The sequence below is a fragment of the Leptodactylus fuscus genome, chromosome 4 (genome assembly GCF_031893055.1).
Source record: "Leptodactylus fuscus isolate aLepFus1 chromosome 4, aLepFus1.hap2, whole genome shotgun sequence".
In the NCBI taxonomy this organism is placed as follows: domain Eukaryota; kingdom Metazoa; phylum Chordata; class Amphibia; order Anura; family Leptodactylidae; genus Leptodactylus; species Leptodactylus fuscus.
Window position 1 is genome coordinate 122,935,027 of NC_134268.1, and position 26,510 is coordinate 122,961,536.

At 43.2% G+C, this 26,510-nt stretch overlaps 1 protein-coding gene and 1 non-coding gene across 2 annotated transcripts in view; both read left to right on the forward strand.

The window, feature by feature from the left end:
* The window catches only part of NFX1 (nuclear transcription factor, X-box binding 1), a 123,161-nt gene that overhangs the window by 10,982 nt on the left and 85,669 nt on the right, over positions 1-26,510 (forward strand). The window contains exon 3 of the mRNA XM_075270992.1: positions 10,176-10,337. Coding sequence (XP_075127093.1) covers positions 10,176-10,337 — 162 coding nt within the window. The remainder of the gene's footprint in view (positions 1-10,175; positions 10,338-26,510) is intronic.
* LOC142201703 (U6 spliceosomal RNA) lies at positions 19,995-20,099 on the forward strand. Its single transcript, XR_012715609.1, has one exon. It is a non-coding gene; the product is annotated as a U6 spliceosomal RNA (small nuclear RNA).

Here is a 26,510-nt window from a genome sequence, read left to right on the forward strand (position 1 = left end):
CACCTTTGGTGGTCAAAGACTGCATTGTCTACCTTGATTTCACCCATAACATTATTCAGCCGTTTGCCACCATGGATACGCAGGGCTTTTGATGTTACCGTGTCTGCAGCATTTGTTCTCACTGATCTCACCCCATAAGCAAGCAAACACTCTTTTGTTGGGTGCTAACATGATTTATGAAAATAACCTGTAAGGTGAGTAACCTAAATAAGGACGCGTTAATATTTGTAATATTTTATTCAGAGTAGATTAAAAATGAGTATTTCCACTAGAAACAAGGGAGTATCCCTCAAATAACTATCAAGGATGAGATAGTTTATGAATCGGTCGCACCCTAATACAAAATATATAACCTAGGTGCCACTCCACGATTATTCATAAATTTGAAATCTATCCCACCTAAAATAGTGGTCATTGAGACCTAGGCTTTGGTAACTCCACTTAATTGAAACCACGGGAGTCTGGTGTCATTCACAGATTTTTTTCCCCCCGCTAACACTAGCCTCAAAGTGATCCACTAAATAACTTTAAAACACTAACACGCTAAATCCTGATGCGTTTCACCACTGGTGTCCATTCCTATCACCAGCGGATCATCAGAGGATGCTAAGTGTGTACGTCAGAGAGTGTAAATTCAACCTTGTTGCAGATTAGATTCTAACAAACATTCTCCCCGCTCTCATGTCGGCACTAATACCTGGCCGCACGAAGCAGCGGAGATGGCAGCCTTAAATAGCTCTAGGTTCACCCCCTATTCGCCGATATTTCCAATCACTGCGCTCACTCGCGCAGTGAGCGCATGCGCGCTATGGCCACCAATCAAACAGAGCTGAAGGGGACCAAGCCTACGCTGACTCTGCCTAGTTGAGGAAGTAAACAAAGTCCCGATCACTTGCTAGAAGGAAACTAGCGTGATCTCACAGAGAGGAACATACAGGTAAGTAAAAACCCCTCCACAGGACACCAAATTCCAGGGGACACGCCGAGGGAATCAAAGACTTGAACAAAAATGTACAGTATATGGTCCACAGACCAATTCAGTTCATACATATGAGCCATCGGTAGCAGCCTATCCTCATGAGTGTAAACTGAGGAATCCTTTGATTTTGCACCAGATACGTGTGGGACTCTTTAATAAAGTGATCAAAGAGTGACAATAGCCCATATTCAGTATACCACCCGTTAAGATGAAATTACACTGGCAGCAGAGACTAATAGAAGAAAATAATGGGCCATACATATAGCACTTATTTTGAAAGAATGATTACAGAGCAGTATCAGAAAAGACCCTAGCCCATGTTAGTATACCACCCAATATTTAAGGATGACATTACTCACTTTTCAGCAGACAACCTGACTCTAAAAGGGGGAGGGGTGATGAATGGCCCAGAGTTATGTTTGTTTGTTTTTTTCACTGCCTTCTCAGATATATTTCCCTTTTGCGCTGTTAATTTACTCAACCTGATTAGCAAGATGCCAGAGATATTGTCCAAGCCTAATTCCTCCCTGAAGGTAGCTTGGCTCTTCCCTTTCACTGTGCGAACTTCGTTATTCTTAGCAGGGGGTGTCTGGGATCAGTGGACTGAGAGCCTTGCTATCACCTTTTAGCAGACAACCTGACTCCACAGGACATCTGCAAAGAGTTATGATTGTATATAGTCATACTGGTACAAGGTGAGGGGGAGAGCTGCCCACCTTGCTGACCTCATCGTGGGAGGGTGCTGAGTGGAGATATATTGTCACACATGACAAGACCCCAGGTCTCTTGTTGTTCTTCCTGGACTCCTGGGATGTGTCACGAAGTGCTGTGATGCTGTGGAAGCTAATCCCTTGGACTAAGGTCTCTATTGCCTATGGAGATACCATGCTCCCAGGACTATTCTGCTAATGGGGAGTCAAACCCTTACCACCTAAGGGTTACTTATGGACTCTAATGGACTGTGCCCTGGATTTCATGAGGTGATCTCTGGAGACCCAACTGGGTATTACATTTCTGTTTCTAATCTGTTATTCTTTATATCTTACTGCACTGTAACATGCCTTTCTGTAACCATATAAGCTTTTATCCGCTAGAGTATATCTCTATGTATGTTGGTTGTCTAGTATCGACCCTCTTGGGTTAATAAATATAAAACTTTAGAAAGCTTGTCTCATATCCTATAAGACCTGGTCCCTTTTTCAGGGTGAGAGCGGACTGTAAAGGTAAGAAGGTGATCACAGTTTTCCCTGTGGCAAGGCCAGGTAGGCCGGAGACTGGGTCAAAGTGGCTTTGGCGAGGCAAGATCCTTCACACCCTCCTCCTCCGGTTCTTTGCTACATCCAGAGCAGCCACTCACAACGCATGTGCGAGATTTTATTGTGCTGTATGTGACTGTATGAAGAAAACTGGGCTAACTCAAAAATGGAGGTGCAGATCAATCCATAAAAGATATGCCTAAAATAGCCTTTCTAAAGACTATGCAAAGATATGTTTATTTAAAAATCGATATAGCCAATGATAGACTCCCTTTAAAACAAATTCATTTTGTTACTGCTGCAATAGTTTGGATTTTTCAACCACACATTCTGGATGGAAAATCTGAAGTGTTATCTGGTATGTGTGAGCATACCCTTATAGGTCACACCTGAAATTGTGTTGGATAGCAACAGCATACATAAATGCAATGACGGTGCCTTTTAAATACTGTTACAGACTTACATGTCCATTTTGCCTTTGGTTGACGCTGTTCAATATATAAATAGCACTAGCTTCTGCCCGCGACTTTGTTTGCAGGTTGTTGGCGTGTATGATCTGCCTAAATTTAGCCAATTTCTGCCGTCGATGGTTTGCGTGCTCCAGTGTTTCGGCAGCTCTTAAGCTGTACTGCTTCTGAACTTGTTTCTTGCACTGTGCCTGTGATTGTTCCGGCATCTCAGCAGCTCACTGGGACGCCATATAATGAGCGTGTTGTTGGCCTTGATGATCCGCCTGCTCTGGCATTTCGGCAGCTTTCAAGTTGGTCTGGTACTGAAGTTGTTCCTCACATAGTGTCCGTGATTATTCCGGCATCTCAATAGCTCGCTGGTACGCCATATAATGAACGTATTCATCAAATTGCTGCCGTTGATGGTTTGCCTGTTCCGGCATTTTGGCAGCACTTAAGCTGTCCTGCTGCTGAACTTGTTCTTCACACCGTGCCTGTGATTGTTCCGGCATCTCAGCAGCTCATTGGGGCGCCATATAATGAGCGTGTTGATGATCCACCAGCTTCAGCGTTTCGATAGCTGTCAAGCTGGCCTGCCTTGCACTGTGACCGTGATTGTTGCAGCATCTCAGCAACTTGCTGGGACGCCATAAAATCAGTGTATTGTGGGTGTTGATGATCCGCCTGCTCCGGTGTTTCAGCAGCTCTCAAGTTGCCCTGGCACTGAACTTGTTCCTCGCACCGTGCCTGTAATTGTTCCGGCAGCTCGCTGCGATGCCATATGAGTGTGTTTTTGGTGTCGATGATCCCCCTCAGCTGCGCTCGAGGAGAACTCTGACTTCTGGTTACCTTCATAGCTCTCGTTGTTTGCGACAAATTAGATTTTCTTTTTCCCGGCCTGTTTAAAATTGAGAAACTGCCTATTTGGATTAAAGGTGTTTGCCCCTGTCAGTTTGTCTACAGTGCCTGGACCAGATCAAATAATATGCTAATGCATGAGGGTTAGTGTGTATTTACACAGAGAGATAACAGCACTGGCTTTGTCAGAAGGTGAGATATAGAAGGTGTACATTCCTTTAGATCTAAAATTAACACATTGACAAAGGGTTAAAGTAGAAAATGCATCTGACAGTTTATCATGCAATTTCTTCCAAGCACAGAAATACCCCACATGTGGGTGTAAACTGATTTTTGGGCAGACGGCAGCGCATGGAAGGGAAAGAGCGACACGGTGTTTGAACAGCAGATTTTGCTAGAATAATTTTAATGTGCCATGTCGCATTTGCAGACCCCTTAGAGTATCAAAACAATGGAATCCCACCAAAAGTGACCCCATTTTAGAAACTACACAGAATTCATCAAGGGGTATAGTGAGCATTTGGACACAGCAGCTGTTTCATAGATTTTACTAACATTGGAATGTGTAAATGAAAAATGACTAAAATGTCACTATCCCGAAAGTTTTCATTTTCACAAGGGGTTAAAGGCAAAAAAGCCCCCCACAGATTGTTAAACAATTTCTCCTGAACACGGCAATACCTCACGTGGTCATAATCTACTGTATGGGATCATGGCGGGGCTCAGAATGGAAAGAGCGCCATTTGGCTTTTGAAGGGCAGATTTTGCTGGAATATTTTTCAGGTGCCATGTCGCATTTGCAGAGCCCCTAGAGTACCAATACCATGGAAACCCCCTAAAAGTGACCTAGTTTTGGAAACTACACCCCTCATAGAATTTTTCTAGGGGTAGAGTGAGTATTTTGACCTCACAGCTGTTTCACAGATTTAATTAACATTGGAACGTAAAAATGAAAAATTACTTTTTTTCCAATAAACTGTCCATTTAGCGCCATATTTTAAATTTTTGCAAGTAGTTAAAGAATTAAAAGCCCCCCAGAGTTTGTTACACAATTTCTCCTGAACACGGCAATACCTTATATGTGGTCATAATCTGCTGTATAGGTACATGGTGGGGCTCAGAATGGAAAGAGTGCTATTTGGACTTTTGCGAGCAGATGTTGCTGGAATAGTTTTGAGGGTCCATGTCACATTTGCTGAGCCCCTAAAGTATCAATACAACGAAAACCCCTCAAAAGTGACCCCATTTTAGAAACTGCACCCATCAAGGAATGTATCAAGGGGTATTATGATTTTGAGACTAAAAATGCTTCTTAAAAATTAAAATTTTTAAAGAAATATGCCATTTCTGTGCCCAATACATTGCACCCACTTTGTGTTGTCAGAGACCTGCACTCATAAAACTATTAAGGGGCCATCCCAAGGGGCAAAAAATTATATATGTGGGTATAAACTGCTGCTTGGGCACACAGCAGGGCTCAGAAGGGAAGGAGCACTGCACTTTTTAGCTTTTGAGGTACAGATTTAGTGGAACCCTCTGGGGGCCATGTTGTTCTTGCAGAGCCCTGGAGAGAACAGTAAACTGGAATTCCCCAAGAAGTGACCCCATTTTGTAAGGGCGATTTTAGGGTCTCTGCAAAAGTGGCATGGCATCCAAAAACCAAACCATCTAAGTCTGTGCTCCAAAAACCAAATAAGCCTTCTTCCCCTCTGTCCGGCTGGGTCCTAATATCAGTTCATAGCCACATATGACATTACGTACGGTATCCCGGGTACACCAGTGTCATACATGTGGCATAAACTGCAGTTTGGGCGCACAGCAGGGCGCAGAAGGGAAGGAGCGCTATGTGGCTTTTTGAGTACAGATTCAGATGTTTGGTATCTGGACGCCATGTCATGTTTGTAGAGCCTGTAAGGTACCAGAAAAGTGGATTCGCCAAAACTCATTTTGAAAACTGCACCTCTCAAAGAATTTATCTGGGGGTGTAGTGAGTATTAGGGAATATATAAGCGGTGCGGACATTGCAAACACCTATTCCCTACTATGTCCCAGTAGCTCCTATGATTGGGGGAGTCACTCTGGGGTTCACTTTGGGGGTCACTTCTGGTATATTTTCCCTCATAAGCTCTAAATCTGGGGTGTCCACTGATATACAATCACACAGCTTATATATTCCCTTCCTGACGCAGCCAAATGTGCTTTAATGATTTGGCGATTTTTTTTTTTTTTTTTTTTTTTTTTTTTTTTTTTTTTTTGTCTTCACATTGCTAGATGTCTTTATTTTTTTTGGTGACGTGGCAATATAAGGGCTTGTTTGCGGGATGAGATGCATTTTGTAATGACACCATTTTTGGGTGCCTACAACTTATTGAATACATTTTATTAACTCTCTTGTGCTGGATTTAAAAAAAAAAAAAAAAAAAAAAAAAAATTCTGGTATTGCGTTTTACCTTTAAAATTTTATACCATACAGCGTACAGTATAAGTAACATGTGACCTTTATTCTGTGGGTCGGTATGGTTACGACGATACCTCATTTATATTATTTGTTTACGCGATACTAATTCTGCAGAACAAACACATTTGTGGACATAAATCATTGTTTTTTGCATCGCCATCTTCTGAGACGCGTAACATTTTTATTTTTCGGTTGACAGTGTTGGTTGGGGGCTTATTTTTTGCGGGACTTTTTGATCACTTTTTATAGCACATTTTGAAAGGTGAGATGGCAAAAATCACTTCTTGTGGGTTTTTTCCGTTTTTTTTTTTCCGCCGTTCACTGTATACATTAAATATTGTTTCAGTTTTGTTGTACAAGTTGTTACAGATGTGACTTTTTTTTTTTTTTTATATATATAATTCATTTTCTATAGTAAAAAGTGATTTTGGGGGCTTTAACTTTATTTATTAATTGTTTTAAAACACTATTTTTTTTCCCCCCACTTTAAAAAAAAAAAAAAAAAAAAATTCACATGTCCCTGTGGCACACTTGGATCAGTGAGGATTTCGTCACTAATCCTGTATTATGCATTGTGAGACACAGCATGCACGTGTCTCTCAGTGCATAACAGGAAGTGAGCTGTGCAGACGGCACAGCTCACTTCAGAAGGTCCTGGCAGGAACAACCAGGTAACGGGGGCTCATGGCAGTCTGGGGTCACTAACCAGACCCCAGGCTACATAGTACTGATACCGGCGATATCTTGCCGCGGGGGTACCAGGGGAGGGGGGTTGGAAAACAGTGTGAAACCCTTTGTTTGCGGTGGTCATGTTTGACCATCGCAACCAAAGGGTTTAAACCTCCGATCGATAAAGGCATCGATCGGAGGTTAAGGAAAAGGGTGATAGCTGTCGGTAACAGCTATCACCCGATTCCACCCGCTCAGCTAGTGAGCGGGCAAGCACTCCATGACCTAGTATTACTTCATGGTGCGCGAAGTACCTAGCGCCCCTGAAGTCATAGTATGTCATGGGTCGCTAAGGGGTTAATTTGCTGAGGTAGCTCTTTAATTCTAAGGTCCCACGGGCCATAAACGCAGTGATAAAGCGCTGCGGGAAGAACCGCTGTGTGATCGCATTGCGGTTCTTTTCACAGCGCTTTGAAGAGAAAGTTCAGAGTTTTCCTCCGCGGACTTTCTCTTCCCATTATATCTACGAGAAAGCCGCCTGCGTTTCCATAGATATAATTGACATACTGCGATTTGCAGAGCCGCAACGGCTTTCCAAATCGCAGCGTATCCGCGCTACGTTTTTTTTCCGGCATAGTACTTTGCCTGCACTGTATTATGCCGCGATTTTTCCTGCAGCGTCTCCGCTTCGAGCAAATCGCGGCGTTTACATCCCGTGGATAACTCCCATCACTCTTGTTCAGAAGCCTGCAGGTTGTGTGCTCTCTTTACTTCCTGTTTTTCTCGGCACATTGGTGGGCGGGGTTTCAATTGCTCTATCTGCTACGTTTGCAGTTAGTAATGAGGGATTGGTTGTAAATGAATTACCACAGCATGAAGCTGATGTAGAGGCTGATGTAGCAGAGCTGGATTTGAGTCAGTTTGTAATACATACATACATACATACATACATACAGAGGTACAGACTCCCTATCTCAGCCCTTATCAGCTGACTTACACAGCTCAGATCTGCTCCCAGCACTCAGCCCCGCCCTTTCCCCCCTGAGAGCAGGCAGCATGTCACTTGGGGACTGAGCAGATAAGCCCTTTCCTTGGTCATAGAAAAGCATGTAAACAGTGAAGTGAATAAATTAAGATAGTGGCCAAACTAAGCAGTTTTGATAAAGTAAAGTATTTAGAAAAAGTCTTATCCACATAAACTAGCAATATATATATATATATATATATATATATATATATATATATATATAATCCTTATTATGGGACAACCCCTTTTAACTGCACTTAACAGAGGCCATGATCAAGGAACAGGGCTCAGCAGCTTTCCCTTTAGCAGAATTTAGCAGCAGATCCTTTAAAGGGACTTTTCTGCTCTCCTTTCCTCAGCACTCCACTTCCTGAGTCAGTGACATGTTGGTGGTTGAGGCGATGGATGGTAACCAGGATGGGAGCATGCTGATTGCCTCACCCACCAACATGTCACTGACTCAGGAAGTGGAGTGCTGAGGAAAGGAGAGCAGGAAAGTCCCTTTAAAGGATCTGCTGCTAAATTCTTAGTGCCAGATACCACACGACACCACCTTGCCTCGGTGGGTTATGTTCTGATGACACAATAATATTAACATTCATACATTCAGCTTTAGTCTGTAATTTGCATGTTTAGATTAATAGAAGATTTATGGAAATGTATGAAATCCCAAGACTCCTTTTGTTAGTAATACTAATGCTTCTCCTGAGGCAATAAGAGAGGTAACTTACTGGATTTACTCTAAACACTAATTTGCCGTTTCCTTTGCTGTGAATGAATTAGTAAACAGATTTGTGATGTAGATCTGATGCCAGTCACAATTTAAATTATCCTTGGTAGATTTAATCTTCTGTGCAAGGTCTTCTACCCTACTGCATGGAGACATCTGTCGTGATATTTGCGATAAGAAGATTGTTAGTCACCATGCATTTTTTTTTTTTTTTTAAATCTTAGCCAGCATGATTGACAGATGCTCAGTGATTTGTGTCCTGTTTTGCGATCTGCTAGTTTGTGCTTTCATCTTTTCACTGCTGTTTTAAGTCTGCAGAGCTCTTCACCACTTGTTTATAAGGGTTTGCATACAAGCCAGCAGTGGGAACTAAGGATTTATTGCCAACTTTATTTCTGCTGTTCTTACCCGTGTCCTCTGAGTTGTAATGACACTTCTTGCTACTTAGTTTTTAGCTTGTCTATTTATAATAATCACTGCTGACTTTACGCAAAACTCATCCAGCTGTTACTTACAGAAGTACTCCGATGACTCTGCAATAGTAGGCCTTATCACTGATGGCGACGATAGGGAATACAGAGACTTAAATTGAGATTTTGTTGAATGGTGCCAGCTGAACCACCTCAGGATTAATGCTGGGAAGACCAAGGAGATGTAGTAGTAAACGAAGAAGTGCTCCAACCCTGGTGGAAATACAAGGGACATGCATTGAGATAGTCAAGATCTATAAGTACCTGGGTGTGCTCCTCAACAATAAATTAGACTGGGCTGATCACCTGGAGGCGCTGCACAGAATTGGGCCACAGCAGGCTCTACCTGCTCAGGAGGCTGAGGGCCTTCCTAGTCCAGGGGCCACTTCTTAGGGCCTTTTTCAACTCTGTGGTTGCTTCATCCATCTTTTTCAGTGTGGCCTGCTGGGGAAGCAGTATATCAACCAGGGACAGAAATAGACTTGACAGGCTGATCAGAAGGGCCAGCTCTGTCCTGGTGAGCCCTCTGGACCCAGTACAGGTGGTGGGTGACAGAAGGATATTGTCTGTGGTGACCTCCATGCGGGAGAACAAATCCCACCCCATGTATGGGACCTTGATGGCACTTGGCAGCACTGTAAGTGACCATTTGCTTCACCCCAAGTGTGAGTAGCAGCGATATTGCACAAATATCTGTACTGGGCGTTCCTCCCCGTTATTACAGTACAGCCCTATAGGTGCTGCTGTGCAGAAGAACGTTGCTGACAGAGTGTCGGAAATGCCCTTCTGACTGTGAAGAGCTACGGTACTGAGACGATAGCTCTTCACCCGGGGCACAGATCGGGAAAGGGCTTTCCAGGGGTATATAACACCGCATGTGCCGAAATCCATGAAAGGTCCTCTTTAAACCACCATTGTATTTTTCTATGCAGACATTTTAGTCATGCATTTCCTTTTTTTGGATTGTTAGAAGGGGACCTAAGGTAATTGAGTATGGACTCTGAAATGTACAGTTATAACTTATGCTATCTCATACAGAATCATACTGAACTTCTGCCAGGTTTAGTCTGAAATCTGATAGAATAATTTGAACAATCACAATCTGCAGTTTGCCAAAAAATTGCTTGGATAAATTTTGTTGCTATTCTGATTGAGAAAGGAAACTTGCTATTAGTGACACGTGTGAGATGCTTTAGTGGAGTGTCTCCACTCTTTAGTATCATGTCCATTAGGTACATCTATATTACATACTGATAATGTTTGTTTTTATCTTTTATAGGGTCTCTGATCGAGCAGCTAACAGCAGAGAAATATGAGTGCATGGTGTGCTGTGAGGTAATAAGAGTTATGGCTCCGGTCTGGAGCTGTCAAAGTTGCTACCATGTTTTCCACCTTAACTGCATCAAAAAATGGGCCCGGTCTCCTGCATCACAAGCTGAAGGTCAGTATTCATTTTCTTAGTTGCTTGTATCTTTTTAAAAGGAACTTTCAGTACCTCCAAGTCGAGCTCTTTACATTAGTAAAGGGGTTGTCAGGGATAAATGGAAATCCCTACACCAATCTAATCACCCTTTCCCCTCCTACTGTCTAAATAACACAATTAAATCTAAAATGTATATTTACCCATATCACGTCTGCTTGTGCTATAGACCCAGCGCTGTTGTGTTCAGACAATAATACACCTCTACTGCACAGATGTGGGGATAGCTTCAGAGGAATGCGTAGTAGAGGATCATCGCCTAGAGAACAGCGCTGGCTTCAACGCAATCATAAATGAAGGATGGGTGTCTTGTAGGAGGAAGACTGGAAGGAAGAGGGATAAGTATATAATGAGATCAAGTATTGAGCTGATTAGGTAGGGAAGGGCTAGTAGTTGTGAACGGGATAGCTAGAGTTAGGGAGGGGGTGTATGGGATGGAGGTAAGAAGAGATGAAAGGGGGGGAGTGAGGTGAGAGGTAGCGTGGAAGTTAAAGGGGTATTCCCAACTTGCCTGTTCACCAACTTGCAGGCTGTATGCTCTGTTCACTTCCTGGTTTTCTCGGTAAATTGGTGGGCGGGGTTTCACTTGCTCTGCTTACTCTCTTCATAGCAGTCCATGTTTGCAGTCAGTAATGAGGGATGGTTGTAAATAAATGAGAACAGTATCACTGGAAGATGCACAATATGAAGCTGATGTAGCAGAGCTGGATTTGTTAGGTGATGAGAATCCCAAACATACATGCTACAGGACCAAGAGTAAGCTTGCAATTTACTCACACTTATGTCTGTGTTTAATGGACTCCCTGTCTCGGCCCTTAGATTTAATTAGCCGACTGATAACTCTAAGAGCCGGAGATAAACAGCTCAGAAATACAAGCATGGAGCACTCAGCTCCCCCTCCCCTCCTGAGAGCAAGGAGCTACGTCACTTGTCCTAATAATCTGATAGCAGCCAAACAAAGCAGTTTTGCTTAACCTCTTCCCGACATGCGCCGTAATAGTACGGCGCATGTCGGGTCTGTAAATATGGCGACCACCATAGCCGCCGGGTGTCTACTGCTTTAAGCAGTAGACAACCGGCTCTAATGCCTCCGATCGGTCCCCGGACCGATCGGAGGCATTAACCCCTCCGGCGCCGCGGTCTAAGCCGCCGGAGGCGCCATTTTCCCGGCGGCGCATGGGTGCCGCCATTTTGGCCGGGATCGCCGGCTCCTGGAGCATGCTCCAGGGCTGACGTCCCGTTGCCATGACAGCCGGGAGCCTTGTACAGGCTCCCAGGCTTGTCTGCAAAGTGTCTCTTTTGCAGGCTGGTCTATGCAGCCTGCAAAAGAAAGGATGCTTTTTTGCAATGCATTAGCATTGTAATGCATTGCATTAGTGATCAGACCCCCTGGGGTTCAACACCCATAGGGGGTCTAATAAATGCAAAAAAAAAAAAATAAAAAAAAATATAAAAAAATATAAAAAGAATTAAAAGTTCAAATCACCCCCCTTTCCGTAGAACACATATAAAAGTAGTTAAAAACTGAAACATATACATGTTAGGTATCCCCGCGTCCGAAATCGCCCGCTCTACAAATCTATAAAAATATTTTTCCTGTTCGGTAAACGCCGTAGCAGGAAAAATAGTCGAAAGTGCCAAACCGCCGTTTTTTCACTGTTTTGATTCTGATAAAAATTTGAATAAAAAGTGATCAAAGCAATAACATTTTCCAAAAATGGTAGAACTAAAAAGTACACCCGGCCCCGCAAAAAAAGACGCCCTATGCATCCCCGTACACTTACGTATAAAAAAGTTACGGCCGTCGGAATATGGCGACTTTTAGAAAAAAAAATTTTTAACACAGTTTTTGAATTTTTAGGGGTCAAAATGTAAATAAAACCATATAAATTTGGTATCCCTGGAACCGTACCGAAACACAGAATATAGGGGACATGTCATTTTGGCTGCACAGTGAACACCGTAAAACCAAAGCCCGTAAGAAAGTCGCAGAAATGGATTTTTTCTTCAAATCCACCCCATTCTGAATTTTTTTTCCTGCTTCCCAGTACATTATATAGAATAATTAATGGTAGCATCATGAAGAAAAATTTGTCCCGCAAAAATTAAGACCTCATATGGCTCTGGGAGCGGAGAAATAAAAAAGTTATGGGGTTTAGAAGGAGGGGAGTCAAAAATCAAAAATGAAAATCAAAAAATGCCATCGGCGGGAAGGGGTTAAGCAATGTATTTAGGAAAAGCTAGCAGTATAGATAGGATGCTTGAGATGGGACAACCCCTTTAAATAGCTGGAAGCTGAACCATGTAACAAATGCAGAAGATACCAGGAGCTCCCAGAGAGACCCAGAAATCACTCAAAACCTGTAAAGGTATATTGGTGCATTTATTAACCCATTAATAGCACTAACGGACTTTTTTTAAAAAAAACAAAAAGTAAAACAAACAAACATTGTTTTGCCTGGAAAACCCTGTTAGATAGGGACTGATTCACTGATTCTGGCCTAGTTTAAATTTTTTCTGTAATGCTCATTGTGTCCAAGCAGTCAATGCTGTTAATTTTGGTGTCTGATATTCTATATAGACTCTTTACTGTCAGGCAGGAGAAGACAAGGGGTGTGATTCTGAGCTCTGACACTGACCACTTCTGTCTGACACTCTCTCTGTCATAACAGAGCTTAAATATTACATTACATTAATATTAATATTATTGCTTTTATAACGTAAGAAAATGTCCTGCACACACAATTTTTTCTTCGGTCTGAAAAGTATAAAAAAACGATGGGGAAACAAGCTTCCATCATAGTGTTTTTTTTTGGTTTTTTTTTAACATTGGGGTGAATGCAGACAGAGGTTCACACCTGTCAGAGTACATTAAAGGTCTGCACATGTCATTTAATGTCCGTTGTTGTCATCCTGTGGCGAATGACAGCAATGGACATTAACAACGGTAGTGTGAACCCACCCATATATTTACAGTTTCAAGATGCATTAGTTCTTTGAAAATTCCAGTGTACAGTGTGTACCAATAGTGGTCTGAGCTGCAATGCACATAGGATCTATAGTGTACAGATTTGTAACCAGTAGGTACCTAGAGAGGATCCTATTGCAAATAGGTGCTGATAAATAAATACCGTATTTTTTGGACTATAAGACGCACTTTTTTCCCCAAAAATTTTTGGGGAAAAGAAGGGTGCGTCTTATAGTCTGAAGGTGGCGCCTGGCATCCGCTGTAATAGAGAGGCGGAAGCCGGCAAGTGATAGACGCCATTACAGGTGCCGGGGCCTGAGACATCGCTACGATCCTCTGCCCTGCATGAAGCCAGCAGAGGGAGGAGTGATGCTATTCCGCTCCTCCGTCCCCCCGCTGCTGGCTTCATGAAGGGCAGAGGATCGTAGCGATGTCTCAGGCCCCGGCGTCTATCCCTCCCCGGCATCCGCCTCTCTAGTACAGCGGATGCCGGGTCAGTATCCGTGGCCCCTTCTCCCCCGGGGCCGGTCCCCACCGGCCCCGTACCTGTAAAGTTGCAGGCCGGCTCCTGCGCGGCGATATCGCAGGAGCCGACCTGTTCGGGTGACAGCCGGGAGCCTAATGAGGCTCCCCGGCCTGTCACTGCTGTATTAGTATTGCGGCTGGTCTCTATGACCAGCCGTAATACTAATACACAGAATGTCCCATAGACGGCAATACAGTTGTATTGCCGTCTATGGGACTTGCGATCAAGTGACCGCAGGTTCAAGCCCCCGGGGGGGAATAAAATAGTTAAAAAAAAAAAATTAAAAAAAAAGCTTTAAAAATATGAATTAAATAAAAGTTCTAAATCACCTCCTGTTTTTTTTTCAATACAAGGTGATCTAAGCAATAGATATCCCCCAAAATGGTATAACTAAAAAGTACAGCTGGCCCCGCAAAAAAAAAAAAAACACTCTATGCATCCCCGTACAGCTGCAGGGTCACCTGTCAATGTGGCCTTGCAGCTGTTGCAAAACTACAACTCCCATATATTAAATATTTTACCAGTTTTTGCTTCAAAATTTTTTTTCCCTATTTTCCTCCTCTAAAACCTAGGTGCGTCTTATAGTCCGAAAAATACGGTAGTTGGATATTAGCATAAATGGGAAGAGTCTGCTAATGTTAGGTCAGCACAAAGTATGGAACTTGCACAACTGCAAGTGGCAGGTAACAGTAGAGAGGGCATAAAACAGATACTCTAGATCAGGGGTATATATAGATATATATATTAGTGATAAAGGCCAACTGACATGCATCTGACTACAAGAGGCCCCAAGGTTTAGGCATAAAAAATTAGTAAAATATATTTAGCTTTTCCTAGTGGTTAAATAGAGGGGTCAATGTCACTTACTAGAATGCTAGGAAAGAGAAAAGGAGTTAGTTTTTAAACTGTTAATTTGCAAATACACAAAACTTATTAGTGATCTCCACATTGGTATAGAGACCTATTAATGTCTCATCCATGCAGTACATTTTTCCATTGGTGTCCTTACACAATGTAATTTTCCTCAGTGATCCTTGTTGAGTAGTAATCAACCCTCACCAAACCTGCAGAAATGCAGTTTTTTTTTGTCTCTCTTCCGGAAGGTGCCTTGTCCTCCCTGTAGGCAGCTTTTCCTTTGAAATGGTCCTCTTCGGCTATTAGATACCTTGGGGTCTGGATCCCTGGTGACTTAAGCGACCTCTATGCTAAGAATTACCTTCCACTCCTTCGAGCGATTAGGTCTGATCTAAAGCGTTGGTCCAAGGATATGTACACACTAGAGCTGACGGGAGTGGAGGAGGGAGACTATGCTCTTCAAAAATTTAACTCCTAAGTCCTGCTAGCATTGTAGCTTTACCTCTGATGACAGGATAGCAATTTGTAGCATCCCAGAAACGCGTTAGGGAGTTGTTAGGTATTCACACTTGCTAATAGAGCTTTGTTCAATTGCCTAGGCACCTGACCTTTTTTTTCTTTTCTTTTTTTTTTGTCCCTCAGAGTTGCTTGTCCGCATTTTATATATGAGTGTGAGGTGCTGTGCTTCACTATTTTGACACCCACCCCTTAATTTTTGTATATACACTATATCAGGGGTAGGCAACCTTTTTTGTTCGGCGTGCCGATTTAAATTAAAAAATCAAAGATGAGGTCCTCGGAGTGCCGGGCAATAATTGTAAAGCTGACGACACCTACACTAAAGTAATATAGCACAAACCACAACATAGGGGTACTGTCATACTGTGATCAAAGCCACATGTGCTTACCACTATTTGCCTCCATACACATGTTCTTTTCCATTAGAAGCAATGTAAGTACATGCGTAACCCACAATTAGTGGTAATGTATGTGACTGGGAGCAGAGTGAGGTCATACCAGTAAAGAGCTGACACACAATGTACCTGTATGCTCCGTCCAGTCCTCGGCTGTTAGCAACTTTAGTATTCTGTAAGGGAGCGTTCACACTACCGTCAGTGTCCGACAGCTAGTGTCCGCTGGTAATGTCCGTTCAGAATCTTGTGCGGACATTAGCAGCGGACACTAGCTGTGTCTGTGACATTTTGCATTGATTTAAATGGACATCGGGTGCGTTCTTTTACACTCCGTGCCTGTCCTTAAGTGACCGTTCCCAAAGATGTCTGATTTTTCAAGCGGACAGCAAAAACCTACATGTCAGGTTTTATTGTCCACTTGAAAAGTGGCAAAACCCCAGCCAGAAATTAATCGGGGTCACAGTTTTAACAAAGTGGCCGCACTGGTGCCCAGGAACTGGATTTGGCTATAATTACATCTAGTTACAGTGTCACCACCCAATAGAATCACTCTAAGGCTGAGGCCCCACATTACAAAAATGCAGCTTTTTTTTTTATTGCAGATTTAGCTGCGTTTTTTTTTCCCGTCAAAGCCAAGAATGGCTAGAAAAAGAACGGGAAATATATAGGAAGCTTCTTATATGTCTTCCTCCTGCTCAATCTACTCCTGGCTTCGGCTAAAAAAAACCCCAGCAAAATCTGCAACGAAAAAAAGCTGTTTCTGCAACGTGGGGCTTTAGCCTAAGGCTGAGGCACAGGGATTTTTGCTACATATTTTGCTGTGTTTTTCTGAGCCTAAGCCAGGAGTGGATTGAGCAGAAGGGAGACGTATAAGAAGCTCCCTATATATTTCCCATTCCTTCTGTAGCCATTTTTAGCTTTGGTTGAAATAAACCGCATGAAAATCTGCAACAAAAACGCTGCATTTCTGCAATGTGGGGCCTCAGCCTTACGCCTCCTGCATACAAGTGGCACGCATGTGGTTTTCACTGACCTATATGTTAAAAATGAATTGACAGGGCTGCAAATGCAGACAGATGTAGGGGATGTATAGGACACATATAGGACCTGCTCCATAGTTTTCAGCTCTTCAATTTGGCCCAGATACACAGCCACAAAAAGAATGGCTGTATATATGGGTCAATTGAAATATATAGGTCTGTACTTTTAGCCACAGTTGTAGATAAAGAGTCTGATCATGTGCATTGCAGGTTACAACTCAATGTGCCTCATATTAATAGCAGTTAACCCCATCATGTCCCTCACATTAACCCCCTGTGTGCTTTACATAATTGACACGGATATGTGAGACATATGGAGGTAATAAGTGAATATCTTCATTATATAGGTCCTTCGTTAGTACCCCCATATGTCTCACACATCAGTAACCCCATACCTCCCAACTTTTGAAGAACTGAAAGAGGGACAAAATGTGCAAATTTAGCCCCGCCCACTTTTGTGTTGACTCCGCCCACTGGTTAATTTTTCATGTGCCTGCACACAGTATAATCCTCCTACAGTCACCCGTAAATTATATGTCCCCCCTCTATCTCTCCCCCAGTTTCATATACACCCTTCATCTGCCCCCAGTTTCATGTCCCCTCCATCTCTGCCCCCAGTTTCATGTCCCCTCCATCTCTGCCCCCAGATTCATGTCTCCCTTCCATCTCTGCCCCCAGATTCATGTCCCCACATCTCTGCCCCCAGATTCATGTCCCCCCTCCATCTCTGCCCCCAGATTCATGTCCCCCATCTCTGCCCCCAGATTCATGTCCCCCATCTCTGCCCCCAGATTCATGTCCCCCCATCTCTGCCCCCAGATTCATGTCCCCCCATCTCTGCCCCCAGATTCATGTCCCCCCATCTCTGCTGCCAGATTCATGTCCCCCATCTCTGCTGCCAGATTCATGTCCCCCCATCTCTGCCCCCAGATTCATGTCCCCCCATCTCTGCCCCTAGATTCATGTCCCCCATCTCTGCCCCCAGATTCATGTCCCCCCATCTCTGCCCCCAGATCCATGTTTCCCATCTCTGCCCCCAGATTCATGTCCCCCCATCTCTGCCTCCAGATTCATTTCCCCTCCATCTCTGCCCCCAGATTCATGTCCCCTCCATCTCTGCCCCCAGATTCATGTCATCCTCTCCATCTCTGCCCCCCAGTGTCATGCCGTCCTCTGCATCTCTGCCCCCAGTGTCATGCCGTCCTGTCCATCTCTGCCCCCAGTGTCATGCCGTCCCCTCCTTCATCTGCCCCCAGTGTCATGCCGTCCTCTCCTTCATCTGCCCCCAGTGTTATGCTTTCCTCTCCATCCCTGTCCCCAGTGTCATGCCGTCCTCTCCTTTATCTGCCCCCAGATTCACGTTCCACCTCCACATTAAACTTACCTTCTCCTCCGCTCCCTCGCCGCTCTCTGCGCGCCTCTCTCGCTGACACATGCGGCTGAAGGAAGGAGCTGACACAGGTCAGCTCCGCGCTTTGCCGCTGCGTGTCTCTCTCGCTGACACATATGCGGCTGAAGCGAGGAGCTCCTTGCTTCAGCCGCATATGTGTTCAACTCCAGAGGACGCAGATCTGTGTTGAAATCGGGACATACCTCCCTCCAACCGGGACCGCGGGACATGTCACCCAAATCGTGAATGTCCCGCGGAAATCGGGACGGTTGGGAGGTATGGTAACCCTTATGTGAGCCACACGGGTTAATGTGAGGGACATGATGGGGTTAACTGTTATTAATGTGAGGCACATGGAGTTACTAAAACTAAATTAATAAAACCAAATGCCTGACATTAATAAGAATAGTTAGTAACACACACGTACCTAGTGTTGTTTTTACTTTCACTTTACTCACCGGAGCTTCCTCTCCTCCTCAGGGCTGCAGACAGCAGGATCTCCTCCTCACGTGTAGCAGCAGGGTTCAGGGAGCCCTTATCCTGTGCAGTGAGAGGCTCACCTCTGATTGGTGGGCAGTGAGAGAAGGGGGCGTGTCCTACACCTCAGCTCTAGCAGAGCACTGAAGGGACGCTCTCTCTCTCAATTTAGTGTATGAAAGTTGCAGGCTGGCTGCCGTGCCAGCAAAATATGCCTCGCGTGCCACTCTTGGCACGCGTGCCAGGGGTTGCCGACCCCTGCACTATTTCGAGATCTATCTTTTTGGGCTTCAACCAATATAGGCTAAACTTGTAAGGGCCATACTTCATATATTGGTGGTGTTTTTGAGTGACTGATCACCATCTGGTCAGTTTCTCTCTTTAGCGCCTGCCCTTCTTCTATAGTGTCTGCGTCTTAGTTTTTAAATAGTGTTTTTAATTTTTCTAATAAAGTTTATAGTTTTACTATGACTTCTTTGGGATAGGGACACCTCCATTTATATTTGGTTACTTATTTGGGCATCTGCAGTTATAATTTTTCTATTTTTTGTTTGAGTGGGACATAATGTTAATTTTATAGATGGCAAAATATGTTTAAGTACCCTTAGACCACCTTTTCTGATCTGATCACCCGAAGGAGTGAAAGGTGGTTTTAGAGTTAGGTAGTGTAGAGTTCCCCCAGATCCCCAGAAATCCAAACTCCCAGGTATTTGGCAGCATTGTTGGGAAGTATTGGGAAGAAGAGTTAAAAAAACAAAAACAAAAAAACAACAACAAAAAAAACCCACTGGAGCCTCTGTGGGAGCGGGATGTTGAGCCCCTCGGACTTCTGCCAATTAATTTTGAAATTAGTAATGTCATTGAACTTGTGGAATTCTGACATTAAAGGAGGGAGGAAGGCAGTCAGGTCCTGCAGAAAAGAACAGGAGGTCATTTGCCTATGCTGCAATCTTTAGGTGTCTACTGCCCACCTGCAGACCGCCTGTGGCCAGGTTAGATCTAATTTTCCGGAGTAGGGGTTCTAGCATTAGAATGTAGATTAGGGGAGAGAGGAGACACCCCTGGCACATGACATTCCTGATCCGAAAAGGAGAGCACAACACTCATTGACTCTCGTGAAAGCTGACTGGTTGGAATAAAGAGTTGAATCCAGTATGGGGGATGCAAGATCGGTCCATCGCATGGTCAGCAAAAGTGATGGGGTCAAACGTCGTTCCTCTGATTAAACTGACACATGCATTGAAAGAACAGGCAGGATAAGTGTGACAATCCGCTAGAGAAGTCTACCATTGGATCTTAAGCCAAGTTGAAATATCTTCTAATCTCTTCTACCTACTAATGAGGTACCTTCCGTGAAATCCTCTGGTTTGACCAGGATAAACTCTAATGCTCCTATCCAATTGGAAATAGGAAGATAGAGATTGGCCAAGGTAAATATTGCGCCCGCAGTGCTTGGTTAGCCAGCACATACTCTAAAGTTGAAACAATACAGAGAAAGATCAGCATAGCCCCTGAATAAGGAAAAAAAAACCAACTTTGCGGCCGCCATTTCTCCTTTCATAAACAAAAATTTACTCAAGCCATCTAAGGGTAAGTTCAGACGGGGCTTTTAGGTCCGGAACCTGAGGCGGAGGCCGCCTCAGGTTCCGGACCAAAAGCCAGGTAGCCGCGACTGAAAGCCAATGCACTGCACCGGCATCCAGCCGTGCACTCTGCTCCGGATTAGGCCCAATGAAGAATGAGCATCTCGCTTCTTTTTTCCTGAAGCCGGAAGAAACGGCTCCTGGATAAAAGAACTGACCAGCTCCCATTGATTTTAAAAGATTTACTTTAAAGGGATTCTACCACTAAACCAACATTTTTTCTAATTACCACATCGGAATAGCCTTAAAGGCTCTTACCTTTAGACGTGGTCTCTGCGGCGCTGTTCCTTAGAAATACCGGTTTTAACCGGTATGCAAATGAGTTCTTTGCAGCAATGAGGGCAGGCCCCAGCGCTCAAACGGCGATGGGGGCATCCCCACTGCTGCCCGAGAGCTCTTTCCAGCGACGCCTCCATCTTCAGCTGCAACCCCGCCTCTTCTGTCTTCTTCTGTCGGTCCAACTTCCGATGCCTGCGCAGTACGTTCCTGTATTGAACTGCAGGACTGGTTATCAGCCAGAATAAGCAGATCATGGCTGCATTCAGACCATAGAAAGTCCCTCCATTTATGGTTGTATCCATTGTCAACTGATCAAGACGATATACTGTCACCACTGAGATGATTGGAAGAAGTCTTGAAAACTCTGCAAAATGTTTAATTCATTATATTTGGAATGTGCAAGCCTGTCTTCCCTGATGTAGTTAGGATGACAGAATTCCAGTGAAATAACCCAATAATGGCTGCTCCCTTTAGCATCACGCTCGACCTTCCAAGAGGCCTTTATTTTGCAATGACGCTGGGATTATTACCAGGTATAGTCTCTCAATCGAAGACAGCCGTTTCGATGTACTTGCATCTCATCAGCTCGATGCAGAGAGGACTATAACCTGGTAGAGGTGAGAGGCTTAGACAGGGTTAAAGGGATATTGTCACTCCTTAGGGAGAGACCACCATATAGGTGTGTGGAGATTTATTAAGCCTTTAGCACTCCACTTCGCAAGTAACCATGGGACTTTCTGACTTCCTAATTACATCATGGAAGACAGATTTGCATATTCTTCCCATGGATTTTCTGGGCAGTGAAAGGCCACGTCTGCCCACAGCCCCCTGTAAGCGTTACAGAAAAAAAGTTATTTTTGTGAAAAGTAGTAAAAGGTTAATTTGTGCAAACAATTCCAACTTCTAATTACTGAAATCCCCATGCTGTGTTTTAGATGGTTTATGATATTTGGTATGTGGTATTTTTGTAGTTTTAGGAGTATAATGACTCACAAAATCAAATAGATCACAACCACATAGACATTGACTTCTTAGCTGATACTGGCAGTATTGAAAATATGTGCTTTTATAAGGATATGATGTGAAAACTCTATGCGGTGTTATTCACAATGCTAAAGAATGACCAACGATAAGGTTCTTAGGTGGTCACCACACACAGTGAGCATGCTCTGTATCTGTGAAATACCAAAATATCAGAAATGAAAATATTATATACTTGTGTAATATTTGTCTAAGAAATATAATGTTGACATGGAGGTAATGTATCCCGAATGTGAGCATTTTCCTTCCAGTTTTTATTACTCTTATATAGTGTTGTTATGGCAACTTAGCTTACAATTGCCATGCTGAGCCATTGTTAGTAATGGGGGGGGGGGGGGGGAGCCATAAATAGGTTTTGATATGGAGAAGAATGGTTAGCGGTGTTGTATGCATTATGAAAAGTTCCCCCAAGATTTCCTTATTCATTGCTTTATGTGACACACTACACCTCTCTGTAGTAATGCAGTGAAGAAATTCCTTTTAGAAACTGTTTATAGTTCACATCATATGTTGCCTGCTCCTTTATGTTGAAAGAACTTGTAATTGGTCATTGTTTTACTTGGGAAATGAATACGAGAAATCTGCCCACTGTAGCCTGAAATGTTAGACAGAATTTTTGATCACCTCCAAATCCATTCCGTACAATAAAATTTTTTAGTCAGTTCACTTTAGTCTATTTTTACACATTCTTACATTCCCAATAAAATAACAATTTCAGAGCAGCAATTTCTTTCTCTGCTGATTTTTGTCGGTCTCTTCAACAGAGTCTCCAGATGATGCAGATGTGAACCCAGTCTGATGCAGACACCTTCTTCCTGCTTTACGCTAAGGCCCTACGGGCCATATCCGCAGCACTAAAGCGCTGTGGGAAGAACCGCTGCGTGAACGCATTGCGGTTCTTTTTGCAGCGCTTTTAAGAGAAAGTTCACAGAGTTTTCCTCTGCGGACTTTCTCTTAACATTATATCTACGGGAAAGCCGCTGGCGTTTCCGTAGATATAATTGACATACTGCGATTTGCAAAGCAGGAATCCCCTCCACTTTGCCTGCACTGTACAACGCCGCGATTTTTCCCGTAGCGGCAAATCGTGGCGTTTCCGGTCCATGGAGCCCCGGCTTTAGTCACTGTTGCGCCATTAAAGTCATTTTAGCTCATGGTATGATGACTGAGAGCAATGGATCATATGCACACAGAATTTTTTGCAAGCTGATTTTGAGGCTCAATTCACTTAAAAAAATTGCTCCCATTCATATCAGTGTGAGTCAAGTCATGTCACTTTTTCCTATAGCTGAAATAATCAGCTAGATATAAAAAAAAAAAAACAAAAAGAAGAAATCTTTGAAAAAAACCTTTGCGTTGAAAAAAGTCCTACAAAGAGGACTCCATCATAGACCTGGAGGACCTCACCATGGGCTATGGTGTCCATGGGTTTCTGCAAATGACCATTTTTTTAAGTAGACAGGGTTTCCTTCTTTCCTGTCCCCCTTGCTGACCTGAAGGAGGGAAGTCCGAATGCTAGTGTGAACCTAGCGCAAGTTGTAACTATTGTTGTTAACATACTTCTGTATAAACATATCAAAATTTGTTGTTAAGCTGCAAACTACCGGTATTTTCACTGTGATATTTGTACCCTCTGGTAAATTTTTAAATGTGCTGCTAGGTGTAGAAAAATGACCCAACGTTTTTGTCTTGTTCAAGAGAGGATTGCTGCTAATTGAACATCTCTTATGTGTATGACATGCATTAGGGTATTGTAAAATGGAAAACTATCCATAAGAGAAGCTTTTTGTTATGACAGTATGTACAGGACTTAAATATTACAGTATCAAATCATTTAAAGAGGACCTTTCATCAGATTGGGCACAAGCAGTTCTATATACTGCTGGAAAGCTGACAGTGCGCTGAATTCAGCGCACTGTCGGCTTTCCCAATCTGTGCCCCGGTACCGTAGCGCTTTACAGTCAGAAGGGCGTTTCTGACAGTTAGCCAGGGACGCCCTTCTGCCCAGCAGCGCCTATCGCGCTGTACTGTGGAGCAGGGAGGAACTCCCCCCTCCCTCTCCTGATAATACTCGTCTATGGACGAGCACTGTGAGCAGTGTATGAGTACTATCAGGAGGGGAGGGGGCGTTCCTCCCCACTCTCACAGTACAGCGCTACAGGCGCTGCTGTGAAGAAGGGTGTTCCTGAAAGTCAATCAGGAACGCCCTTCTGACGGTGAAGAGCTACGGTACCGGCACCGATAGCTCTTCACATGGAGTACAGATGGTGAAAGCCGACAGTGCACTGAATTCAGCACAATGTCTGCTTTCCAGTGGTATATAAAACCGCATGTGCCCAACTGATGAAAGGTCCTCTTTAAGAAAGGCTATTCTTCTACCTTTTAGATGTCTTCTCCGCGCTTCCGTTTGGTAGAAATCCCAAATTTCATCTGTATGCAAATGAGTTCTCCAATGCTGCGAGATAAATCTCCAGTGCCGCCTCCATCTTCTTCAGGAAAAGCCTTCTCTGCACATATTCTTGCAGAGCTGGCTTCAAATTTCTACGTGTGCGGAGTTGGCTCTGCTGTTGGGCCTCAGGCAGAGCCAACTGCGTATGCCCTCCTGGTGTAAGCGGCCATTTTCTTGTGGCCGCTTTCCCCAGCATACCCAACTGCGCATGCGTAGGAATTTGAAGCCAGCTCCGGAAGAAGCACAGAAAGGATGAAGAAGATGGAGGCAGCTCTGAAAATTTCGGAGTGCGGGGGATTATGTAAATCAAACTTTATTGTGTATGTTTTGTATGATACCCCCAAACCCCCTGCCCCCCGACTGATTTGGGAGGGAGGAAATAATAAACTTTTTTTTTTCACTTTCACTTTTTTTTTTTTTTTACACGGTGATCAGCATATAGGAGACCTCTCCTTGCTGTCAGCTGCCTGAGGCAGTTGACAGCAAGGTCTCCCTCTCCTCCGGCCCAGCAGCACATGTGCTATTGGTACCAGACCCATTTTGGAGCCGGCTGCTGGAGGAAGAGCATGTGGAGCAGCAGGGGTTCAGCAGGAGGGTAAGTGAACCCTAAGTTTAGAGTTTTTAGGCCACATCTCCGACATTTGATCAGAGATGTGGCCTAAAAACTCTAAACTTGGGCGACGACCTAAAAAAAATGGCGATCGTCTCTATTCACTGAATAGCGAGGATCGCATGACCAGGGACAGAAAATTCCTGTCCTTGGTCACAAGTCCCTGATGTCTACTACCTCCGGTAGCAGACAGCAGGGACCATTCAGCTTTCCAAACCAAAAAAACTTGAGACAAAAAAACAAAAAATACTTAAAAAATAGAAAATATTTATTAATTCATAAATAAACACTACAAAATACAAAGGGAGACAACAAAAGACAATCTACCACATAGTAGCAGAATATACTGAATCTTCTCACTGGTTAAATGAGCAGAGGGAAACCCCCAGGTGATACCAAACAAATATCCAGGGGAAATGCACCAATTACATAAATATAAACATATCAGAGCAAGATAATCATATATAAATATAAATAAATAGACAGTACATACCCATAGTCATATTGGAACAAAAATATAACCAGTCACCAGAGAAGGGGGAAAAGCCGCTGCACATTACCAGTGAGATCAGAATATGATCGCCTGACGCGCGTTTCACCTGAATGGCTTCATCAAGAGGCGCAAATAACATTGTAATAGCGCGATATTTATGTCTGCAAACTAACAATCAAATCACTCCCACCTGATGTTCGTCGATGCCTCCACTATACAAAGACCCGCGCCTCCTGATGACGTCATCACGCACGCATCACGTGACGGCGCCACCAGGATTCAACCGCCTGACAAAAGAATAATTTAAATCGGAGATTGCCGGTGCGCACGCGTAAACACGCCGGCAATACTCACATTGGCCACATGATACTATAATAGCATCATCGCATACATGTGAAGTGGCCACCTTCCAATGCATGCTTTTCATCAAGCCATATAGTGGACATATGAAATAAGTGTCCATATTAAATGCATAAATAAATATGTAACGTGGAGACACCAAGAACAAGGACCATAGTAATATATATATACACCTACTAGTTTGTATCTATAAACTACCCATATTTCATATAAGATATTCAGACACACACAACATAATAAAATTAAATAAAGAAAATATATTTTTGTATATAATAAGTGAATAAAGTGTTATAAAAATATACATGTGTTAATGAATATAAAATTAATAAGCTATATATAAAATGCATTGTTATATATAATAAGTGAATAAAGTGTTATAAAGAATATGCATGTGTTAATATATAAATATAGCATTAATAAGCCACACGAAAAACGTGTGGATAAAGTGCAAAAAATAGTGCAAAAACATAATAAAAATAAAACATAAATAAAACAGACAATTATTATACCCACAATTACAAAAATACAAAGAAAATCAATACATAATTTTTATTTTATATTTTATATTTTACAATAATTTCTCTTTATATGTCCATAAAACACTAGGGTCCTCTTCTCGAAAAACCCAATGGAGAAATCATCTAAAGGGAAGAGTTTCATAGCTGGGAACATCTTTTCGTAGGCTCAGATATTAACATCAGGACAGGGAATAACTAAAAAAATAACTGAAAAAATAAAAAATAAAAAATGTTAGATACATAAACACAAGACACTTTAAAATTCGCGCAACATGAAAAACATATAAAAACAAAAATTACAAAAAGGACCTAAAGCTAACCATTTCATTTAATCCCGCTGGTGCCACCGTATCAAGATCCACAATCCAGCGAGTTTCCTTACATAACAATGCTTTCCGCACATCACCTCCCCTACTACCAAGTTGGACTCTATCAATCCCACGCACTCTGAACCCCCTTGGGTCACTTTGATGGAAATCTTTGAAATGACGTGGTACAGGTTGTAGTCTTTCGAACTCACGTGATCTAGATGACGCCAAGATTTTACTGACGTGTTCCAATATCCGTACCT